Source organism: Protopterus annectens, chromosome 3.part0, assembly GCF_019279795.1.
Source record: "Protopterus annectens isolate FY-2018-M chromosome 3.part0, PAN1.0, whole genome shotgun sequence".
NCBI lineage: Eukaryota > Metazoa > Chordata > Ceratodontiformes > Protopteridae > Protopterus > Protopterus annectens.
The window spans coordinates 28,858,287-28,884,162 of record NC_056731.1 but is presented as its reverse complement, the minus strand read 5'-3'; the positions used below and the strand labels follow the sequence as shown (position 1 = coordinate 28,884,162).

At 40.3% G+C, this 25,876-nt stretch overlaps 1 protein-coding gene across 1 annotated transcript in view; it reads right to left on the bottom strand.

The window, feature by feature from the left end:
• The window catches only part of MSRB2 (methionine sulfoxide reductase B2), a 336,187-nt gene that overhangs the window by 98,629 nt on the left and 211,682 nt on the right, over positions 1-25,876 (bottom strand). The window contains exon 3 of the mRNA XM_044064560.1: positions 11,929-12,005. Within this exon, the coding sequence (XP_043920495.1) occupies positions 11,929-12,005 (77 nt within the window). The remainder of the gene's footprint in view (positions 1-11,928; positions 12,006-25,876) is intronic.

Below are 25,876 nucleotides of genomic sequence, written 5' to 3'. Positions count from 1 at the left end.
AATTAGTTACAACACTTCCAAAATCAGCCTCAGCTTATGTTGGTGATGCCAACATCTAAGTCCAGGACAAAGGGTGCATTGTATGCATTAGTGGAATGAAAATTCAGTATTTTCTGCAAATGCTTTCAAAGTGTTAGTTTTTACTTAAGACACCAATCCCAACCTGTAAGACCAGTAAGTAACACCCTTTGTTACAGACACTATTATCTACCATGAAAAAACTTACAACTTGTCACTGGAAAGCCAAAGAGCAAAATAGTGTAAGGAACTTACCATAACTATTTAAGTTTGAGTAGCATTACTGTTGTACTTATCATGTTTCCCAAAGCTTGCTTATGATGGGAGATGGTTACTGTCCAGGGAAGGCTACAGGAAACCCCACAGAACAGATGCAGCAAAACTTACTCTGTGTTTGGATAAAAAAAGTTCAATCTGTAATGTTTAGAGAAAGTGTGTACAAAGGACCAAAAATAGCCCAGATACTCATCCTTCCAATAAAGACGCCCATTGTGACTGATCGAGTAGGAATGGGGGAGAAAGAGGGATAACTGGATTCTGTTGGCCTTGACTGGCCCACCAGAAGAGTTCTTGATGAAAGGTAGGAAGAAAAAAGGGAAGGACAGGGGATGTTGGTGCTGGGTCCAGATGGATTTGAGAAACCACTGAATTTTCCTCATGTCTGGCTTAAGGAATCCTGAGGATGGATGAAGCCATGTAATTGAGGAATTTTCTTTTGAAGAACTGCTTTGGTCAGCGAGATCTAGGAATTGTTGATGGTAGAAGGAAAACTTCTCTGGAGGGAGGTAAGCTACCACCAGGGAGGTATCTATGAGGCATCACAGAAAGACTAATCTATGAGCCTGGATCAGTGAAGACTTTTTCATATTCAATGTGAAACCGAGACTGAGGAAAAGATTCATGAAGAAGTGAGAGAATGACAGAGCATCTTGGATAGTTGTAGCTAGAGGGAGACAATTGTCCAGTTAGGGATAAACACGCATTCTTTGAAGTCTAAGGAAGGCAATAACTGGAAACAAACATGTTGCAATTACCCTTGGAGCAGTAGAGACAGATCAAATGTCAAATATGTAAATTGAAAGTGCTACCCCCACAAAATTCTGTTTTTTTTTTTTTTTTTTGGAATATGGATGTGAAGATATGCATCCTTGATGTCTAGAGTGGCTAAGCAGACATTTTGGGGGGTGGGGAAGAAGAGGAAAAAGAGTCTGTAAAGTTAATAATTTGACATTTGGAGTTAGGAGAAAGGTATTTAGAACTGACAGGTCTGAAATTGGTTACCAGATGCCTTCTTTCTTGTGTACTAGAAAAAAAAATTGAATAGAAGGCTTTCCTTATGTTGAAATGGAGGAACCGACTATCACTTCTTGTGACAACATATCTGAAAGGATTTAGGAAAGCACATGAGCTTGGTTCTTTGTAGAGAATTCCATGTCTGAATAGGGAGAATGCCATTGCAGTTTGTAGTGGAGTTGAATTCTTTTTAGTACCCAAGTGTCTGATGTTATCTTGATTCCAAAGGTGCAAAGACTTGAAAAGATTGCCCTTCAGCCTGGGAAGAAGTCCAGAGTGGGGAGGTGAAGAAGGAAAAGAGGTCCAAAAGTAGTCATGCATTTTTTATGAGGTGGTGGATCTCTAGAACTCATTTCCTGTCTATGTTGAGTCTCCCAGTTATTTATTTTTGAATTGCTGTGTTGATATTTGCTGAGAAGACTTGACATGTTTCCTAAACAAAGGCTCAGGGCTGGATCCATAACTTCTTTGGTACCTAATGGATGGGGGGAGGTTGTTTGAGTGCCCTGCATTAAATTTCCTCTTTTCTCAAAATTCTTGACATTCTCAGCTGAGGAATTCTCAAAAAGGAAATCTTTCTCCAAATGGGCTTTTAATATCTAGGCCTTGACATCTTCAGGAAAACTTTGGAGTCTGACTCAGGAATTCCTGCACATCTTAGTCCTTTTGGCTGCATCTCTTGACATAGCATCCACTGCATGATAAGCACATTTTATTGAGTGTTTCGTAACCTTGAAAGCAGAAATGGTACTGCATAAATAACCATATCTGACCGACTGGTTTTAGTGTCAGAGGCAGAAAGGTTAGCTATGTATTGTTGCATATCAGCAGAAATGGAAAGCAAGTATTTAACAATGTGTTCCTGGCAGTTAACTGCGAAAGACAACATAGAAGAGGAATACATAATTTTCCCATACCTGTCATATGCCCTGCTGCTTTTTTTTCAAATAGGAAAAGGGTTAGAAGATGAAAAAGGTTTAGAACCACTGTCTCTGTCCAGACAGATTGCAGCTGGCTCAGCAACAGGGCTCTTAAAAAGAAACTCATGAGAGTTTGGTACCTTATACAGTCTGTCTGATTTTCTTTGTGTCAGTAGTTGAGATTCTGAACAAGCAGCAGCAACAGCACTAAATGCATCCTCCAAAGCTCCCAGAACTGGAGGATTAGCTAGGGGTTTAGGTAATTCATGCTCAACAAGTCATAGTATCTTTTTTGAGCTTCTGAAACTTCTTCTTCCATCCCACTTGAACTCTTTCTTCTTTGAGATAGTGTCAAAGAAAGAAATGCATTCATTTGAAGAATCTGAGGACACAAAATTGGATAACAGACCTATGAGGCATGGGAAAGACCTTCCTCTTCAGAGTCAGAGACTACCTCTTCTTCAGAGGAAGGAGATCTCTTCCTCTTACCATGGGTAAAAATTGGGGTGGAACACTTAAAAGATTGTAAATCCTTAAAATGTCCTTGGGCAAAGTAGAACCAGTCCTCCTGGGGGCCCTTCTGACTAGAAGGAGTAGAAGAGGGGAACAAATGTTTAGTTTTCTTTGAGTTTTTCTTTGGGATCTCTAGTCTGACAGTTTAAGATGAATTAGACATCGAGATCTCTATTAATGACCCAGCAACCTCTTCCCTTACCAAGATATGATGAACTCCTTTCTCACCCTCAGTAAGAATAACATGAGGTTCTGCCTTCTCAGCTATGGGTTTACTGTTTCTGAGCTGTAGTGGCCTCCCATGGAGCCTCAACAGAGGGGCCAACTAAATCATATTGATGGTCTGAGGGCTAAGAAACTATCTCAGAGGAATGGCTCACAGACTACTACAAAGAGAAAGAAAAACAAAGGCTTGCATGTGCCAAAACCTTCAGGTGACAGTTTTCAAGGAAACATCTTAAGGCATTTAGACTATTTCTAATAGTTTTAAGAGTAAAGGATAAAAAGATGTCACAGGACTGAATGTTATGACTTTCCCCTTAACAGAAATTGCAGGCTGAGTGGGTGTCCTTATAAAGTATCTGCCTTTCACATGCACATCTCCCCTTCCACAAAAAATAAATACATTTCCCTAAAGGGATATTTATCTGATCAAAAAACTTAAGTCACAAGCTGATTGCCAATAATGAAGTCGCTAAGAAGACGAGACATCTGAATGTACCAGGGTCAAGAAAGTTCTAAAATTTGGCTCCTGTGTATCTGTTTATTTATACTAGTATGCAAAGATGCCAGGACAGACATATGGTGCATAAGCAAGGTGCCTAAAGCTTTAGTAGGCTGTCAGACTTGCGATATCCTTGGCATGATGCATCCCATACAGTTATATGCTATTGGAACAATGATCTAATGATGAATACTCTCAGCTTTATGTGAATATTGAAGGAGTGCAGTATCCCTACAACCTTATTATGAGAATTGTGAAAAAAGACTGGCAAGTCAATGGGCTATTTTAAGGACTGCTCTGTAACTACCTTAGGCATAAATGAAGTGGTTGTCTGCAATCTGACTCTGTCCCTTTGAAAAACTAAAAAGGGCTCTTTACACAAGAAGACATGAAGTTCAGAAATTTTCCTGGCTAAAGGTCCACAAGTGAAAGGGATGTTTTCCATGTCAGGATGCTGTGTGTAGCAGTGGCAGCCAGAAGAAAAGGAGTCTGGGTTAGCTTCTACAAGACAAGGTCCAAATTCCAGGGTGAAGTTACTTCTTTCCCAGGAGATCTTACATGCAAGGCACACTTCAGGAACTATTTAACTGGCAGTAAAGTGATTAAAAAGGGGCCCATAGGAAGACAAGCTGAAACCTGAGACAGCAGACAGGTGTACATTCACTGAAACACAGACAAATCCTGCATCCAAAAGTTCATATAGGAACTGAAAAATTATAGATACTGCAGAACTGTAGACTTCATTTCTTCTTTGACAGTGGGGGCAAATCTTGTCTGCCTAGCTAAGTAATATTTCCTAGAACTAGTTTTTTTAACTTTACTCATGATTCTTAGCATGCCTTCCGAAAGTATGTGCCTAAACACTAACAAGGTCATATCATTCATGCTGCCAGGCTGAAACACAGCAATGTTTGGTATACCAAGACCCCCATGAGCTCAGTCAAGATATACATATGCTGAGGCAAAGTGAACATTGCCTCCTTTGAAATCTCCATTGGGACAAACAAATTTTTTCTTAGCCAAAATTGTGATATTACTAGCATTTCCAGCTTCTCCTTTCCTGCTTTCTGAATCAGCCTGAGATGGGGGACTGCAAAAGAAACATGTAGAAAAAGACCAGCCTGAAGTCTAAGTTATTCACTATGCAAGCCTCTTTGAAGAACATCTTTAGTTGCCTGTAGCTCAAGGAAGCAAAAATGTGTACTTCTGGTACACTTCACTTATGTACGAGTTCTAGAAAGATGTCCCTGCCCTAATCCCTGCAGCTTTTCTGCTCATCTGGTTCATGCATGCACTCTGCTGAGAGGGGATGTTTGAGGCTCTGAGAATCATGCTTGATTTCAGAGACATATTCCATAGTCAGCCTGCACAGAAGCTATGAAAAAGTTTTCACTTGTTTGTTTACCTCATCGCTGTAGTGTTGTCTGTTACCAACTGTAAGACCGATGCTGTCAGACTGGCTTGAAAGCCCAGAGTGCCAGGAATACTGGTATCACCAATTTGTCCCACAGTTGGCTTGCAGGATAAAGGAACTGTTAATGAGCTGTTTCCTGTTGTCCAGTGCTCCAAGGTCTGATTCCCACAGCCTCCCTTGCCTAACTGTGTTACTCTGAGCAGATCAATTAACCAGACACTGCTCCTGAGCTGAGTGTAAAAAAGAGGTCCATGAAGATCAGTGCTGTACCCTGGAAAACATATACAAATAAATAAATATATAAATTTGATCTTAGTATATCTCCTGTATTAGTTGCTGCCCCTCAGTTTCACACTAGCAGTGTGGGCTCCTCATGCCATGTCTTCAGTATCTGTAGTTAGTGCATGATTCATGGGCATCTGCCTGAAGGAAACACCTGGATTCATCTAAGATCTCTTGTCTTATACAAGCCAGCAAAGGAATGATCTTCTCTACAGACTGGGATACCACTGTAATTTCATCATGTGAAGTCTGCCAGACAGATTACAAGAATGGTACATCCCCGGTATCATAGGATCCTTAGGAATTCTCATGCTAACATTTGGCTCCTCCTGGACATGTCTTAAAAGAAATGGGTCAGGAAATCCATCCTGTCCTGGAGTAGGATGGCTGGCTGATTGCAGGACTCCATTAGGTCCTCCAGAAAGACTACTGTTCTGGACTGAGTCAGATTGGGCTTGGAGAGGACAAACACGAAGACTATGGAAGCAATCTAGAGTGGACATTATTGCCATCTCTAGCTACTCACAGGATTCTGCCTGGATTAAGCAGTCATCCAAACAGTGGTAGATGTGTATGTCTTTGGTTCTGCAATGTGCTATCAGTGGAGCTAGGCATTTTGTAAAGACTCCGAGTACAGTGGCTACTCCAAAGGGCAAAGAAGTAAATTGGTAACAGAATCCCTATGCTTTGAACCTGAGGAAACATATCTGCTCTGTGTGTATAAGATTATGTAAGTAGGCATCCTTCAGATCCAGGATAACCATCATGGCTTAAGAAAACAGGTGGTGCAGAAGAGCATGTAAGTGTCATTATTCAGTATTTTGAAATTTGGCACTTTTATTTATTTTATTTATTTATGCTTTGTTGACAGGGTTAGTGCCACTAAGCCAATGTCCTCTTTTTAGGTGAGACCAGAGGTGGTATTAATGCTGACTAGGGGGAATATGGCCAGGGCATCAGAGAACTTTAGTAACTGTTGCAGGATCTTTTACATCCAGCTCAGGCAGATGCAGCCTCATGCTAATGTCTCATTAAAAGGACAACACACATAGAAGTGCAACATCCCTGTTTATGCTGCACTAAAAAATAAGTATTAGAAAATTAATCCAAGCACCTGGCATGGGATAAAAAGCATAACTTGATCTTGTAGCACCAAAAGCAAATGTGCTATCTGCTGAGCTAAAGTCACTACAGGAATATTTATGAATATGTTTACTCTTTACAGGTCCTGGATGGGCCTTCAAGGTCCATCTTTCCTTGGTACCAGGGACAGCACTGAGTAGAAGCTTGTGGCCTCTTCCTCTACTTGCTGGAACAAAGCTTACAAAAGAGGCAGCAGGTGCCTTTGATCTTTGAGCCCTGCTGGCATTCTCAGAAATTCTGTGACTGAAAGGAATTGAAGTCTGTGTCCCTGTGATACAATCTGTACCACTCATCTGTCTTCTGTAACTTGTTCCACATTTTTTGAGACTAGAGGCAGTCCACCACTGATTCTTATAGAGTTCTGCATGGTGCAAGGGGTGTTTAAGGGCTAGAGTTGGGTTTGGGGTACAAGACAGGGAAAAGTATGGTATAATCACTGTTGTTGCTGCTCCCGATTTGTGGCTTAGTCCTCAAGGCTCCCAGGCTTCCCTTTATGACATCCTTGCTTTTCTGGTCACAGAGAAAAGTAGTTGGGACACTATTGCTGGATCTGCCACTGATGTTTTACAAAGATACTTAATGAGACTGTAAAAATGGTCAAGCCTCTTAGGAGCAGGATGATGGGAGTCTGGTTGTAGAAGTACTGTGTGGATACCATCCCCCAAAGCTTCAGGAATTGGAGAACAACTAATGATTTTGGATTGTCCATGTCTAGGCGGTTTAAATATCTTTCTGGGCATCAGAGTCCTTTCTAGCTTCTTATTTAAAGTGGCCCTTATTAAGAGAGAATTTCACAAATGAAATATTCTCTGGGGAGAGTCATATGACACAGAGTTCCATTGCCCATGTCATCGCCCAGAAGGGAAGACATCTGAAATCTGTAGGTCAGCTTTTCCCCTCCTTCAGAATCCAAGGAGTCTGACTGTCTATCTCTCTCTCTCAGGACAGAGCTCTTGCTTCTTCTTCTTAGTGGGTAACCTAAACTGGACAGATGGCCGAGCTTGGTTTGCTTGGCCAATTTAAGCCAGCCTAGATGGGAATAGGGAAAGAGGACTCACCATGTGTCTGGGTGTCAGACAGTGTCAAGCATTCCAAGACAGCTGATGTCCTCAGTGTAGTAGAAGGTGCAGCCTCAGATGTAGAGACTTGTGGCCGAGGGGATCAGATCTCCACTTTATGAATGTGGATGTCCCCTCTAACATGACTAAGAAGGGGGCATCAACGATGGTCACATGGGAACTGGCATCTGAGCCTACCACAAATACAGTACCTTTGGTTCTCAGTTGACGGCATGGTAGCATCACAAAGGGTATCACCAGAACACCCACTAATACCAGGCACTGAAACCAGGACTTCAAAAGCATCTCTATGGATCAAGCACCCCTGGGCCTGAGGGGCTGGCAGGATGAGAATGGGATGACATCTTTGATCACCTGCTTATTCTTTTTTGGGGTACACCCACTTTTCTGTACTTCTTCAATTTTGTAAGATTTGATGCTGATGATTGTTGGGGGCCAAATGACATAGTGGTCTGGAGAAAATGGAAACCAGCTTTTGCCTGTCTAGGTAGGCATGAAGAACTTGCTGCTTTCTCTTCAGGATTTCCCTGCTGAAATGTATGCAGGAAATACAACAGGAGGCATTATGGGAAGGCCACAAAGCAAATACTTACTGAAAACATCAGATTTCAAAAGTAATCTGACATTTGCAAACACACAATCACTTTAGTAGGGGCAGACATACCACACAAAACCTAATGATGTCCACTTCCCTAGGAAAAAGCTTACAGACAGACAAACAAAGAAATCACCAACACAAAAAAGAAACCATACAGAAAAAAGGGTCCCGGTGGGATGTTTATTTGCCAAATCTGCAACAGCAAGGCTAAACTGTCATACTGACAGATGCTTTTAAAAAATGCAATGACATACGCTGCACCAAGAAAGAACTAAAGATGGCATGGGCTGATGCCACTTTTATACCGAGAGCATGTCAATATCCTTGGAAAGGTAGAATCAGCCTGGCGAGAGTAAACAGTGCAAAGTTCTGGATATTTTGCTGGACATTAGATCCCAGCCTGCAGCAGAGATCACAGTCATGATGTGTACTGTAAGAGTGATCCATGCACAGAACAGGAGTAACAGCTTTTGACAAATTAATCTGTCTTCTTAATAATATATACATATTGCATATTTCAATCAGATGAGACAAGGTGAATAAATACCAGGTTTGTTCCAGATTTTGGCCTAAACTGGGTCTTATCTTGTATCTTTCTTGTGAAGTAGAGTACAATCTTCACAATAACTCCATTTTAAGAAATTGAACCATCACCAGCCAACAGGAAGCAGGCCCTCAAACAACACCCCCACTACATCTCTGGATGACATTAATATGGGAGAGAAAAGAGAAACACATTGAAATGGTGAAAAAAAAAATGCCTTACACAATTAGGATTTCAATACATTTCCCGACATATATCACTTTCTCCATTTAAGTGCTGCACAAAATTAATCTTGGGCATCTATTCATCTCTTATTCTGTTTCTGTAGATATAAATAACCATTTGTAATTTGGAAACAGAGACTAGGTGAGGTTTGTTCAAGCTCACAACCAAGCATATTGAGGAAGCTGAACATTCAAATAACATGCCATCTGTTTGCAGTATGTTTTAACTACATCAATATGTACTTGGTCACTTGGAGTGTGCACTAATATTCTCATACCTCTTTCCACAGCAGACCTTCCTCAATGGGTCACTCTCTAATTGCTAATATTACATGGGGTTACTGCTTTACTGCTAAAATTAATATACTGTACATGCACACTGCATGAAACTGCTGTATTTTACATTGTTACAGTGATGCTTACATTCTATTTGCTCTGTTTTCCATGTTCAAATGCTGATGTCTGTTAGTGATGCTTATATTTAACTGTTTGTTTTATTCTTATACTTGTAACAATGTTGTAATGTGATATCTGTAAATAAATTGATCCATCTTGCAGTGCAGCTAAACAATGTAACATCATTCTGGGACTTGTATATCCTGGCAAATGTGTCAGGGACTTCAGGAAGTTACAGTCCGTTGAAAGGTAGGTATCCCCTTCTCAGTTACTACTCACCTAATAATCTGATATGCTGATGCTGTCAGATAGGTGCACGCGTGAGTGTGTGTCGGTGAATATGTGTGTGTGTGTGTGTGTGTGTGTCTATCTATATATATATATATATATATATATATATATATATATATATATATATATATATATATATAAATATATATATATATATATATATATATATATATATATATATATATATAGTCTATATTAAATCAGTGAATGCTTAAAATAGCGAACGCTGATTTATCGACCCTTTAACAGCGAAATCTGAAAATCCCAAAAACACGGAACTGCAACTTTTTTCACAGGGAAAAAAAAATCGCTGGGCCATTTTCAGGACTTTGCAATTTCCTCCACTGTGGTGCAATCTTGGAGTTGGTATATTTAAGTGGGGGCATGGTGGGGGCACAGCCCCCCACATTGGGGGTGTGGGGGCAAAGCCCCCCTATTTATTTTGTGTTTTGAACTTTTTTTTTTTTTTTTTGTGGAACAGCAATTTTTTTTCCCTGGGGAAAAAAAAAATCGATGTTCCGTGTTTTCAGGATTTTTCAGGTTTCCGTTTTAAAGGGTCGATAAATCAGCGTTCACTATTTTAAGCATTTGCTCATTTAATATAGACCCTGTATATATATATATATATATATATATATATATATATACATATATATATATATATATATATATATATATATATATAAAGAGAGCTGAAAGCTCAAATCTCATTTCACTGAATCACGTTTCACTAAATGTAAGTACTGTTGGGCAAATAAAATGTATATGCCCTTTTCCCCACTGTAGTGCGATCCTGGAGTTAGTATATATAGTTAGGGGTGGTGTCGTGGGCAAAGCCTCCCACTTTGGGGGGTGTGGGGGTGTAACCTCCCACCTACTTAGCTTTTATATTTATGAATCTCATTTCACTGAAAGCAAACAATATAAAACCAAAAGTAAGTGGGGGGCTATGCCACCCACACCCTCCAATGTGGGGAGCTGTGTCCCCTACACTCCCCTAAATATGTATATACTAACTCCAGGATTGCACTACAGTGGGGAAAAGGGCATATACGTTTTATTTGTCCAACAGTACTTACATTCAGTGAAATGTGATTCAGTGGAATGAGTTTTCAGTGATTTGAGCTTTCAGAAATTTGGTGCAAGTGTTTTGATATTCAGTGAAATGAGTTTCAGTGAATCAATGTAGTCCCATATATATATATATATATATATATATATATATATATATTTACACACACACACACACACACACACACACACACACACACACACACACACACACACACACACACACACACACACACACATACACACACACAATGTATAAGTGAAACGTACTTGAAATTAATTATTTAAAAGGTGTAAGCTTCTTTTTTTCACAAGTTACCTTATCTTTAACCCTTTCTTGCCTTTGGTATGTGTGAACTGTAAAAAATAAAAACATAACAGCTGTCTTGAATTAATGTAGTCAAAAATAGATTGTATTGAAATACAATATGGTGCAGCCATGGGAATGTACATACATCTTCAGTTTTTTAATAAGATCATATTTATCAACAATGTTTGAATTTGCACCAATGTACAACAAAAAGCAGAAATTCCTCTGAAATCTATTAGAGTTACAATTGCCTTAATATACTGTTAGCTCAGAAGACTGCTCACATGTCTGTGGTTCTAATGAATGGGTGTGTATAAGAAAAGGTATGATGGACTGTGGTCATAAATTCACACTAGCATGACCATATTGGGTTTGAGAATGCCGGTCACGAAGTAGAGTTCACTTACTGTTAAGTGGCAAGACAGAAGTAGTTCATGTTTTGGACACTAAGAAAATGGGAAGAGTACTGATGTTGGAGACAAAATGGAAGACTGGACATCTTTTGTAATAATGAAGTACGAATATGAGTTGTTGGTGGGCAGTTTTGAAGGTGGACAGGGAAAGTAAACCATTGTATACAAATCAAGAAAATGTGAGGACAAGATTCCTTATCTACAACGCGTTGTCCACAAGTGTTTTTTTTTTTTTTGGATTTGAGGTTAGAACACTGGGCATCTAGAGTATTACTGTAATAACCCATGTATGTGGGTAGGAATAAACAGTACAGACATGAAAAGTAAGGGTAAAATGCAGTATAATTTTAAAAATAAATATAAATTCTAACATGTTTGGAACCCACAAACACCTGAATCACTTTTCCTCATGGTTGTGTATAGTACAGAAACGTTCCCAATCAACTATATCAAATAAAGAGCCATACAAAATTATGGTATTCTATCTACACATTGCAGTTTGCACAATACTCTGTGCTTGATAACTGACACCTTAGGATGTACAAAAATACATTTAGCATGCTACCTCAGGAAGTATTCTCTAAACACAATGCATTGTATATCAGGATATTAGTCTACTACCTGTTTTCAAAACATAAAACTAATTTCATACATAGCCATCAGATAACTAGCATTAATTTCACGTCAGAGCTTACCTGAAAAGTGGTGCACTACAGCAAACACAGTGGTACATGCCATGCTCTGTGTTATTCAGATAAATTCCACTAAAAGGCTGGAACATGAAAATACATATTTTCAGAATAATTCTTACATTTATTATAAAACATTCAAATCTTGAGTTATTTTCCAAGATAAAAAGAAAAAGTTTTGCAAAACAATTACTAATATCTACAATAATACAAACTTACAGCCATATGACTTAAATGAAATAAGAATATATTTATCTGGAAAAAACACACTATGACTGAACCTGGAATATATATATATATATATATATATATATATATATATATATATATATATATATATATATATATATATATATCCTTTGAAGATATATATAGCTATCCATCATGATATCAGTTACTTTCATAAGGAGACACAAGTTTGATTCAAAATTAATCTGAATTGCATCAGTGGCTCACCATGATGTCAGAAATGATAAAATTAATGCTGAATACTGTCACAAAAGGAGATATTGCTAACACAGCTATCTGGAATTTTGTAAATAATTATATGTCATTTGTGAATGTCAACATGATTTATATAAGATGTTTGTGTTACAAATGTATTAGAACTGTATGTCATATAAGATGGTTTGTACAGACGTGTGCTGAAGAGGTATTTTACAAAGTGCTGTTTGAAATGTATCCACAGTGTACCCTACTGGAATAGAACAGAAATGTGCATGCACTATTGTAACTGTTTAAATGCATATTTTAACAGTGGAAACTGGAATACAGGAAGTTAACTTCATAAAAATAGCTGAAATTAAATTACTTTATGACTAGGTCATAAAAAGATGTTATCTTTCTGTCTCAATGCCGCAGGAGACAATGTCTGTACTAGAGAAGATTTCTGTATTGTCTTTAAATGTGGAGGACTGTAAATTGTTTTACGACTTCCACCATCTGTCAAAAAGATCTGAGGTCTATGTATTTTCACAGGTAGATGCTAAATGCTACCAGCTGCCATCAATGGTTGTTTTGGGGCCTGGGAACTAGGAGTCAGATGACAAGCAATGATGTCATTCTGCAAGTTATCCCAACAGTAATATTTGAGATATTAATTTAAGAAGTCTTTGAGAGAGAGAGAGAGAGAGAGAGCATTCTGTATTCTGTCTTGGACCTGACATCAAGATCCATTCACCACATATTTGCCTTGCTCTGTAAGTAAGTTAACTAGGGTACAGTAATTCTCTTAGATATAGCCAGGAATATAGCAAAGCTTAGCTTAGATATTTTTCTTTATATTTTGAGACTGTCCTGCAATGCTGTTTTAAATATTTCCTGAGATTTTTGAACTCTGGTGTCATTGTAAACATATATTTAGTATTATCTTGTCCTTTTATAACTTATTATTAAATATACTTAAACCTTTCATTGTGGCTGATCTGTCTAGAGATATTTAAGTTCTGAGAGTACTTGCATATTTATTTGGTGACACTGTGGGCCATTCCTAATAGCCTTGCTCTTGGTAAAACTACCATTTGTATTGATAGCAACATTACACAGTAAAATTGGACACCCTTTGTTAAAGGCCTTAAAGTAGCTGATATGGAGTGACTGGTGGCAGTGCTAACTACCTTATAGTCTGGGCAGAAGGCGGCATAGTTAGCAAACCTGTGCCAGCCTTTCCCAGATGTGTGTGTGTGTGTGTGTGTGTGTGTGTGTGTGTGTGTGTGTGTGTGTGTGTGTGTGTGTGTGTGTGTGTAAATCAAACCTCCAAGAGTGTGTGCATCAGCTACTTGGGCAGGGACATGAAGCACTGGTTGGGCAGAGATAATGCTGGAGATCTTGGTTTGGTCACTCAGCTGAGATCTCAACTCTGTAGCTGTGCTAGTGGGGAGTCTTATTGGGGATCTGGAGAAAGGAGGGTGAAACCAAATCTGGACTGACTGTGGTCTCTGTGTGCTCTTAAGGGAAATTGCACTTGATGTAGAGAGCTGCATCTGGAAATACTGTGTGTGTAACTTGTCATCCTCCCAGTGTACATCCCCATTTGGTGCCAGTGGTGAGGATTGAGGCTCCTTGTTTACTGGTCCAGTGGTGGGGTGTCACAAATACAAACAGTAGAAAAGAGCGAAAAAGTTCCCATATTTCAGGATCTGCATTACTATGTTTTCTGTTTTTATATGGAATCTTTAAATTAGCAATTCAGTAACAATTTCTGAAGCTGAAGCCTTAAATCAATCACTTACATCATAAAATGTGACTTCTGCTTATGTTCGCTCAGTATGTTTAATAAAAACGTATAGCTTGATTCAGTCAATGTTCAGTGAGAGTCTTCACATTAGGCACTTTCATCTGTTCATGTTTGAAGTTCTGTATTTCTGGGCTACTACTTACAATACTGAACTAAAGCTGTAGCCAAAATTTTGTGACAAATGTAAACAAAACAAAAAATGTGCGTGTCTATATTATTGCAAGTATGGCAGTACTGAAAGGTATTATGACTGGGTCGTTGTTCATAACTATGGTGTAGTTCATACAGCATAGTGATTACACTCTGATATTCTGAAAAACACAAACCAGTTAAGTGCCAGAGTGGCACTTGACCTGTCCTTAACAATTGTTAAGCACCTCCTGCTAAAAGTTTTAAGGTTGGGTATAGTGCCAGACAATAAAATCTGACAGTACTCACCAGCAAATGACAGCAGCAGAAATAAAAGATCTGCTTCTGCCTGCCGTTTGTACCAGTAACATGTCTCCAACTTCTTCAAGTAAACTTAGCTGCTAGAATAGCAGGTTGTGTTAGCATTCATTTTCTGAAGGGCATGAACTCTAAAACTCAAATGTATGTCATTATTTAGTTACTTCAAGCCTTGGTGATTTGCCCAATAATCACAGATATTATGAGGAACACACCAATAATATGAGGCAATAATCTGGACATTCTTCTTCAAAGAGATGCTGCTTCTGTCCACTGTCTACATCACACCACTAAAGGTTTTCTGATTTCAAAGATGTACAACTCTTTGTGATCCTACACTTTTTTCTGTTGTTGTTGTATCTTTCGGCTTTTCCCGGTTAGGGGTCGCCACAGCGGAACTCCGTCCGCTAATGACTGGCAGTAGATTTTTACATACGGAGTTGCCAGCCCTGATGTACAGCCTTCAACGAAGGTACGCCCACTCATGCAGGTCTCCCACAGAAGACGCTTTAGCTGAGAATCGAACAATACAACGTCTTACTGTGAGGCGACAATGCTACTGCAGCACCACCACTGCAGATCCTACACTTTTTTTCATTCTACACTTTTTTTCTGTAATGTGTAGTATTTGGAGCACATAAAGCTTCATGCACTACAAGGAATTATGATTGGGTCTAGTCTGTTTCTACACAAGTAGTTCAGATTTTTACCTGAGACCTAAGACTTGACTAATAAACAGAAACAAAATGCCACCAAACAGGGAGTAAAATCTTTTGTCAGATAATCCCAATTCATTTTTTTTCATGCCAAAACTGGGTTAAGAAGTAACAAACACTTTAATGTTTGTATTCTGCTATGCTTTGCTATCTGCTCAACAGTAATATGACAAACGTGAAGAGGAAGCTACAGATTTAATATAAATCAGCTCACTGCCCCTGCCACTATAAGAGTTATCCGTCAGGTAAACAGTCTTGTAAGATAAGGGATATAGGGTCTAGGGCAAGTGTTCAAACACAATTTAGCTACATCAAAAGAGCTGAAAATAAAACATTTATGTCAAAACTTACATTCAGTGAAAATATGCACACTAACTGAAACTGTACAAAACATAACAATACACAAAATTAACCCAATTATTCCTTGTGGAAAGTAAATCTCCCCCATATCCAACAAACACCACACAAAATCAACACATCCTAACTTTAAACCCAATCCCAACTACAAACCAAAGGCTAATTCTAATCTTAAACCTAAAACTAACTAAAACCTCAATTCTACGTCCTTGCCCAAAGCCTGCCTTTCAACCCTAATGTCAATGACTTGCACATAGGTTCATAGGTTCGTACTAGGCTATCTGCCCTAGGGCATTTATAAGCCTAGCCAGAGTGTATGTGGCTTACACCACCCCTTAGGATGAGAATACTATGCCCTTTTAGGGTTTAGTTTACTATGCCTCTGTCTAGTAGTGACAAAGAGATGACCCCCGGGGTAAACCTACGATCTCCCATCCACTCGTCGAGATTTCTCTTGAATAGAGTCAGTGAGGGGCTCTGCCTAACATGGATTGGGATTCTGTTCCAGAGTGTAGGGAGCCTCTGGGTTATGAATCTGTCCCTCCAGCACGTTCTATTTATTTCTGCATTGAGGTTTAAGTCACTTGTTCTCGTGGCTCTGATGGATTTGGATTTTCTGAGGTGGAGCATGTCCATTAATTCAGGATTGGACATGGCCATGTACGTCAGGCACAGATCACCTCTGAGTAGGCGGTATGCGACTGAATAGAGCTGGAGTTTTTTCAGTCGGGCAGCATATGACATATGTTTAAGACCCTTTATCCTCTTGGTGATGAACTTTTGGGGTCTTTCCAACTGCTGCAGGTGTCGGGTGAGATACATCCCAAATGGGGCATTGTACTCAATCATTGGCCTGATAAGAGAAGAGTACAGAGGCACAATGACCTCTCTTGATCTAGATGTGAAACCCTTCATGATAAGGTGGGCAATATAGAAGGTCTTCCTAACCACTTTGGCAATGTGAGTGTCAAATGAGAGGTTACTGTCAACCTGGTTCCCTAGGTCCCTGATTACCTCTTCCGTACTTAATGGATTACCGCCTATGTGGTAATTTGTCGGTACCTTGTTTTTCCCAAAGGGTATGACTATACATTTTTTGGCGTTTAGCTTAAGGCCATGGCTCTGGCACCAATTATCTGTTTCTATGAGGCCTCTCTGAAGGATGTTTGTGTCCACTGGAGTATCAATTATGGCGCCCAGTTTGCAGTCATCTGTGAACTTTGTCAGCCACAATCCTCCTATGTTTGCCTGTACCTCGGAAAAATAAATGCCGAACAAGAGGGGTCCCAGGACTGAGCCCTGTGGGACACCGCTTGTGACTGGCTTAGAGTCTGACATAGCTCCAGCAACTCTGACCCTGTGGGTTCTGTCCTTGAGCCAGTTTGCAACCCATCTTGTGACATATGGGTTTACATTTAAGCTGGTGAGTTTGTCTATGATGCCCGAGTGGGGTATTGTGTCAAAGGCTTTTGCAAGGTCAAGGTAGGCTGTGTGAACTGCCTTACCCTCATCAATGGCCTTAGTGACTGTTTCAAAAAAGTCGACCAAGTTCAGAAGGCAGGATCTGCCCTTGACAAAGCCAAATTGGGTAGGATCCAATGTCTGTAGGTCCCCAATGTCTTTGTTTATGAGTTCCATAATGATCCTCTCCATAGCTTTGCAGACCAGGCTCGACAGGCTTATGAGGAGGTAATTTCCAGGGTCCGTAGGAGCACCACCTTTGTGAAGTGGGACCACTGTTGCCATCGCCACTCTTTGGGTATGTATCCTGTGGTAAGTCTAAGATTAAACAGCAGCCTTATGTGTGGGTTTAGTTCCTCTTGGAGTTCATGTAGCACACAGCCGGAACACCATCCGTCCCATTGATGCTGTGTTTTAGCTTTAGAGAGGGCGGCTCTCACGTGGGCATCTGAGATGTTAGGGAGGCTACACTCTGCTGGGATAGTTATTTCTCCGTTTGGGGGGGAGGAGAAATTTGCACTGAACCTGTCTGCCAGAATGTTGGCAATGTCAGTGGGATAAGTGTATTTTGTGTCATTTTGGACTAACTCTGAGCATATCTGTGAGTTTCCACGCAGGTTTCTAACATAGCTAAAGAAGGCCTTGTGATTGTCTTTTGTGTCATTTGCGATTTTTCTCTCAAAGTTGGCCTTGGATGATTTTATGAATGATCGTAGTTTTTGCTAGTACTGATCAGAGATGCCTTTCCTTTTAAGGATTTTGCTCTGTCATGTAGTAGCTTCCTCCTTCTGTTGTAAAGTTTGTTTATGGCTGGGGTCCACCAGACCGCCTGCCTTTGGGAATGGGTCTTGGTTTTATTTGGGATTGCATGATCCATGCATTCTTGAAGGTGCCCATAGAAGGCATTTGCAAGGGATTCAGCAGTGTGGGTTGTAGTTTCCACTGGCCCAGGGGCCTTGAAAGATACCACTTCAGTCTTAAGAAGTGTGAAGTTTGCTTTTGAGAAGTTCTTCACTGTGGTCTTTTGTGCAGGGGGTGGGGGCGGGATGTGGGATTTCCAGTGAGATTAATTTAAGGTCTGATGTTACCAAAGAGGGATGTACTTCCGGTGTGGAGCATTTTGTCCCCATGTTTGTGATGATCAGGTCTAGTATATTGTCTCATCTTGTGGGAATGGTGACTAGTTGTTCCATTGCATTTGAGTTTATGAATTCTAAGAACCTTTGGGCTAGAGTGTTGGGGCTTGAGTAATGTTCCCAGTCTATGTTTGGGTAGTTGAAGTCTCCCAAAATGATGGTATTTGGAGAGACATTCATACTCTCCAGTGTCTTCAGGAAGGCTGTGTAGGGTTCCTGAGTTTGAGAGGGTGGTCTGTAGCATGCTACAAACTGTAAGGCAGTTTTGCCTATGGTTAGTTGCACCTGGATAGTCTCCGATGCTTGCATTGCCACTAACCTGGAGGTGTGGGTATCTTTGATGAAAATGGATACTCCCCCTCCTTTTGTGGTTCTGTCCAAGTTTTGGGGCCGGAAAGCATGATATGAGGTAAAACCTGATAGTGCTGGGGTGCTCTCAGGAGCCTTGAACCAGGTTTCAGTCACTGCACAGACATCGATGTTCTCCATACTGAGAAGGGCTTCGAGGGCGTGCATCTTGAGGTTTAGACTTCTGGCACTGAGCAGCATTACCCTTATTTTTTTTCCACTTGTGTTTTCTAGGGAGGTAGGTTTGTCATTTGAGCCTTGCCTAAAAAAGGCACTATGGGGGTGGCAAGAGCCTTGGCCAATATCCGAAGCCCAGGGTGACAGGTGCAAACCATCCCTTGGGCAGCATGGCTTGTCAAGCATGTCATCCCAAGCAGACAGACACTGGATCCCCTTAGAATGACACCAGTAATTAAGCCAATTGTTAAAACTGATCATTTTGTCTTTGTACTGTGGCATCATTCTTGGCGAGGGTAAGATGCTGCTCAGGGTCAGGGTCATACCGGCCTGGGCTACATAATCAGAGAGCTCCTCTATGTCTCTTTTCATGTAGTCCAGGGAGGTACGTCTCAGGTCGTTTACACCCGCATGTACAATGACTGAGTCATATTTGTACTTGCTGTGGAGTGACCTGAGTGCTTGTGTTATGTGGCGGATTCTAGCTCCCGACAGGCAGCTTACTGTGACCCTCTCCTTGTTCAGTCTGGTGAGCGGGACGTCAGTGTGCCTGACTATGGAGTCACCTATTACAAGTGTGTCTGGCATGTTGTTTGGCCTTAAGGGCTGTGACTGTTTAGCACACTGACTTTGTGAACTATGTGTTGCATTTGCTATGTCTGGAGGTGGTGGTTGCTTGGGTGTCTGCTTTGGAGGCCTCTGTTGTTTTGGTAGATTTTTAATCAGCGCCTCCGAGTATGTTTTTGTGTGTTTATGTGTTTGGTTTGCAGTTGTGATAGTTCTATGTGAGACTGGGTTTGTGGTGTGCGTGGTTACCTTCTCCTCCTGACTGGTCTTGCCAGTACTGAATTGAGAGAACTCAGCCTCCAGTTTGGCTATATAGTTGCATCTCGCATATATTTGTATTTGTTGGGAGGAGGAGAGGGTTGTCTGTGTACATGAGGCATTTGTAACATTGCCTCAAGATTCCCAGATTCACCAGCTGAACAGGAGAGGACGCTAGCAACTGACCCTTCGACATGCTAGAAATAGTGAAAAAGATTGCTGTGTAACTGAGTCAGAAAGGACCTATAGGGAAATGGGTACTCAACAGAATTTAGGTGAATGAAGTACTTTTTGTTTGTTTAAGAGTGCTTTATCTGTATACAAAATGCTTTAGGAGCAAGTGCTGAGCTTTTCAGATAGGGTATAGGCTGTTTAGATTGCAAGTAGAACAGTTCTAAGGGAAAAATTGAAAAGCAGACTTGGCGGAGCCAGAAAAAGTTTAACCTTGTTTAACCGGCGCTTATGCGCATAAAGCCGTGCAAAGGCGGATTTTAAGCAGTGAACTACAAAAGAACTAGGAATGGTCCCAAACAACCAATTACTAACAGCTTCTTGTGCTGAGGTCACTTCCCCCAAGGATAGGTAGGCTGCTCAAGGCTCCCCATTCCCACTGGTGAGCAAAGAAACTTCCTTTTATCCAAGTAAGGTAATGGACAACACAGGAACTACACCACAGCCCAGAATACAGCAATGCCTGTATACTGGTCTAAACTAGTCGAAAAGGCGGAAAACAAGGATTATTTTTTTGTTTTTTTTTTTGCAGAAATACACAGAAAATGCAGAGACAGTGATAAATTAGTTACACAGGCTAGCACACTTTAGTGGGCAGCCTCCACAGTTCAATTAAACAAACAAACAAGCAAACTTTCGGCTAAATTCGACTAAATGTAACTTTAAGTGCAATTTTTAAAATAAATGCAGTAATCAGTAAAAAAACAGTTCAGGCTAGTTTAAAGTAAGCAGCAGAAGCTATTTTCAGTGAAAAAAAAGCAAAGATACTTAAATCCAGAAAGTAGTCGCTTTTTCGAGTTCCTTGCTGCTAGGACCACTCTGTAAACCCACGTGGAGCTTATCTGAGCAGTATAGCCAGAAAAAAACGCCCAGAGGCGGATTTTAAGCAGTGAACTACAAAAGAGCTAGGAATGGTCCCAAACAACTAATTACTAACAGCTTCTTGTGCTGAGGTCATAGCATATGGTTATTTAAAATAACATTAAATGAGATAATTTCCTTGCAAGTATCATATAACCAAATATTATTTTATTTACTGCCACAACCGAAAAACTGATAAAAACAAAAACTGCTCCACAAATAAAAGGCAAAGGCAAACAGAAAACCAGATATTGTAGTTTAGTAAATGCTTTTGTTAAGTTTAAAAATTAATAACCCAACTTCTCTTCAGAGAAGAGAGGGTTATTGAACTTAATGAAAGCACTTACTAAACTACAATATCTGGTTTTCTGTTTGCCTTTGCTTTTATTTTATTTACTGCAACAGTCACACAAAAATAAATTCAAAAGGATTAAATCAAGCTTGCAAACTAACTAACAAGTAACCTAGTCCTAAGGCCAAAAGCAAGGTTTCAAAAGTAGTCAAATATATTGGCATTTTCTAGTCAAACAAAGGTAGGTACACAAATGCACATGCAGAACAGAAAAAGGAAAAGGTTCAATTATGAACAGGAACCCTACAAATTCATGTTGACTTAAAACAGGAAGAGTAACATAAAACACAGCCCATAAGAGCCAACAAGGGCTTCTGGGCAAGTAGTGAGCCATTATGCAAAAAGCCAGCACCAGCAGAAGAAAGTAATTGTCTCCTTGCTAACACCAGTATAGCAATATGTATATATATATATATATATATATATATATATATATATATATATATATATATATATATATAGTCCATCCCTGATTTACCCCAGGACTGCCCCCTGATCTATCCAATGCATGGGTCCCCTCAAAATATCTATGGTATGATCCCTGTCATTTTCATTAGGGGTAATATACAATACTGGACCACGGGATGGGTAAGGCTAATCTATAATCAAATGCGATTGGTTATTTCAAGCACAAAAAGGGAAATTGGCTAGGCTTAAAATGGCCCATAAGGGGGCAACTAGCCTAGTACTTTCCTATGAACATATATATATATATATATATATATATATATATATATATATATATATATATATACACAGTGTGTATGTATATATATATATATATGTGTGTGTGTGTGTGTGTGTGTGTGTCTCTACTATCTATCTAGCTATCTAGCTATTTGGCTATATATATATATATATATATATATATATATATATATATATATATATATATATTATCTGTCTATCTAGTTATCTATAGGCCCCTTCAGATTCAGAAGCTCAGGTTTTCAGAAACTCAAAATATATGTAGTCGAGATGATATGATCAAGTTTCTTAAAACTCAAAGCTTTTGAATGGAAATTACGGAACAGTATGGATCAGGGAATTTACCCTTTTCTCCAATGTAGTACTATCTTGGAGTTGGTATATATAATATGCATGGAGTGTGGTGGGTGCAGCGAACTATACATGTAAAAACTGGTAGACTTTTGTTGTTTTTCTGAAGTTTGAGGTTTCAGAAACTGGCTCATATCATCTCAACAATATGAATTTTGAGTTTCTGAATACTTGAGCTTCTATATATGTATACACACACACACACACACACACACACACACACACACACACACACACACACATAAAATTAGCTTTTATATACATGGGTCCTATTTGTTTTATCAACAGTATGGTTCATCGAACTGTACTTTGTCGAAATTACTTTAGCGAAAGTGCATTTTGTCAAAAATGCATTTTAACTAAAGTAAACAAACAAAAAAAAGATGCAGTTTGCATGTCGCCTTAGTTGTACATCAACCTATACTGTTGATGTACAACTAAGAAAAGTGTTGTTGAGACCATAGTACAGTGGGGATAAGGGAATATTCCCTTTTCCCCACTGTAGTGCGATCTCGGAGTGAGAATATTAAAGTAGGGGGTGTGGGGTGTGTTTAATGTGTTATTTTTCTTTTTTTAGTTAGTTTTTATTTTTTTATTCAGCGAAAGTGCATTTTCGATGGAATGCACTTTTGCGGAAGTGCATTCGAGGAAGTACGGTTCGAGGAACCGTACTTTCGATTTAAAAACGTAGATCCATATACATATATGTATATATAGGTTCATAGGTAGGTACTAGGCTATTGGCCCTAGGGCCTATACAAGCCTAGCCAAAAGTGTACCCTGGCTTTCGCCACCCAAGAAAATTATTTTCCTGTGCCCCTGTCAAGCAGAACCACAGAAGTGATCCCCGGGGTGAATTTCCTATTACCCATCCAATCATCAAGATTTTTCTTGAAGAGTGCTAATGAGGAGCTCTGTTTGACATAGATAGGTAGTCTGTTCCAGAGTATGGGAAGTCTCTGGGACAGGAATCTATCCCTCCAGCATATTCTGTTTATTGTGGTGACGAGGTTTAGGTCCCTAGAGCGTGTAGCTCGGAGGGATTGGGATTTCTTTAAGTGGAGTATGTCCAACAGCTCTGGGTTTGACATAGCTTTGTATGTTAGGCAGAGATCGCCTCTGAGTAGGCGATATGCGACGGAGTAAAGCTGGAGTTTTTTGAGACGGTCTATGTAAGGCATCTGTTTGAGGCCAGTAATCCTCTTTGTGAGGTATTTTTGTGGCCTTTCCAGTTGTTGTAGATGTCTTGTGAGGTACATACCAAAAGGGGCATTGTACTCTATAATGGGTCCAATGAGTGATGAGTAGAGGGGAACAATGACCTCTTTTTTTCTGGATGAGAAACCTTTTGTGATGAGGTGTGCCACGTAGAAGGATTTCCTGACCACTTTGGTGATGTGATTATCAAAGGAGAGACTACTGTCCACCTGTGTCCCAAGATCTCTTATCACACTTTCAGTGTTAAGTAGACTACCGCCTATGTGGTAGTTCATGGGTACAGAATTTTTACCAAAGGGGATGACAATGCACTTTTTGGCATTGAGCTTGAGACCATGTCTTTGACACCAGGCATCTGTCTCAGTGAGGCCCTTTTGTAGGATGTCCAAATCATTAGGAGTTTCAATTATGGCTCCTAGTTTGCAGTCATCTGCGAATTTAGTTAGCCAAAGACCTTCTGTGTTAGCCTGTATTTCAGAGAAGTAGATACCAAACAGGAGAGGACCCAGGACTGAACTCTGTGGTACTCCACTTGTCACTGGTCTGAAGTCTGATTTGGAGTCTGCTACTTTCACAGTGTGGGTTCTTTCAGTAAGCCAGTTGGCAACCCATCTTGTGACATAGGGATTTATACCTAGTTTAGTGAGTTTATCTATAATTCCAGAGTGGGGGATGGTGTCGGATGCCTTGGTGAGCTCTAGATAGACTGTGTGAACCACCTTACCCTCATCTGTGGCTTTGGTGACTACTTCAAAAAAGTCTATCAGGTTTAAGAGACATGATCTGCCTTTTACAAACCCAAACTGTGTGGGCTCCAGGGTTTGGAGATCTCCAATGTCTTTTTTTATGAGTTCCATGATGATACGTTCCATGGCCTTGCAGACGAGGCTCGTCAGGCTAATGGGGCGGTAGTTCCCGGGGTCTGTTGTGCTCCCCCCCCTTTGTGGAGTGGGACAACCGTCGCTCTGTGCCACTCAATGGGCACAAAGCCTGAGGTGAGGCTATGATTGAACATGGTACTTAGGTGGGGTGCCAGTTCATTCTGTAGTTCATGTAGAAGGCAGCCTGGGATGTTGTCATGTCCCATGGATGCTGTGTTCTTGGCTTTGGAAAGTGAAGTTTTTACCTGTGCAGCCGTGATTACAGGAACTTTGCATTCTTCCGGTATAAAGATGGGCCCTTTAGGGGGTGAGAAGGGGGTAAAGTTAGCACTGAACCTATCTGCCAGGATGTTGGCAATATCAGTTGGTTCTGTATATTTAGTGTCATTGTGCTGTAACTCAAAGCAAATCTGAGTGTTGCCATTGAGATTTTTGACATAGCTATAGAATGCTTTGTGGTTGTCTTTAGAATCAGTGGCAATTTTGTTTTCATAACTAGCTTTGGAGGATTTTATGAGGAATCTCAGCTTCTTACTGAGGCTGACCAGGGAGTTCCTCCAGTCATGGGATTTTACTCTTTTGCAACAGTTTCTTTCTTCTGTTGTAGAGTTTGTTTATGGCAGAAGACCACCAGATTAGCTTCCTTTTTTTGGAGGATAGCATCTTGGTTCTGTTAGGGATAGCATGATCCATGCACTCGTGTAAGTGCTTATAAAGTGCATTTGTGTAGGATTCAGCAGTCGTACCTCTTTTGTCCATCTGCATGGGTGTCATGAAGTTTGCTACTTCTGTCTTAAGAAGCGTGAAGTTGGCTTTGGAGAAATGTTTTACGGTTGTTTTCCTAATGGGGGGTGGGAGTGGGATGTGGATGTCTAGGGTGATTAGCTTGTGGTCGGATCTGACCAACGAGGAGCTGACCTCTGGTGTGGAACACCGGTCACCCATGTTGGTGATGACCAGGTCTAGGATATTGCTGCCTCTGGTGGGGGTGTGGATAAGTTGATCCAAAGCGTTGGAATTGATGATTTCCAGAAAACGTTGAGCAAAAGAGTTGGTACATGAGTAGTTTTCCCAGTTAATGGTAGGGTAGTTGAAATCACCCATTATTAGAGTGTTGAGTTATACCTTAATATTTTCCAGTGTATCAAGAAAAGAGGAGTGGGAATCCTGGGGCATGGTGGGGGTCTGTAGCAAGCTACAATCTGGATTCTGGTTTTGCCCAGAGTTAGTTGAACTTGGATAATCTCGGATGCATTATGCTGAGCAACTAGCTTGGAGGTGTGGATATCCTTAATGAATATGGACATGCCTCCACCTTTAGTGTTTCGGTCCGGGTTTGATGGCCGGAAGGTGTGGTATGAATTATAGCCTGGTAATGCAGGGGTGCTCTCTGGAGCTTTGAACTAGGTCTCTGTCACTGCACAGATGTCAATGTTCTCCATTTTAAGGAGTGCCTCGAGTGAGTGCATTTTGAGGTTTAGACTTCTAGCATTGAGTAGCATTACCCTCAGATTTTGCTTGCTTGTACCTGTTACGGTGGTGAATTTGTCATTTGAACCTTGCCTAAAAAAGGCACTATAGGGGTGGCAACAGCCTGTGCCAGTATCCGGAATCCCAAGGGCGACAGGTGCAGGCCTTCTCTGGCAAAG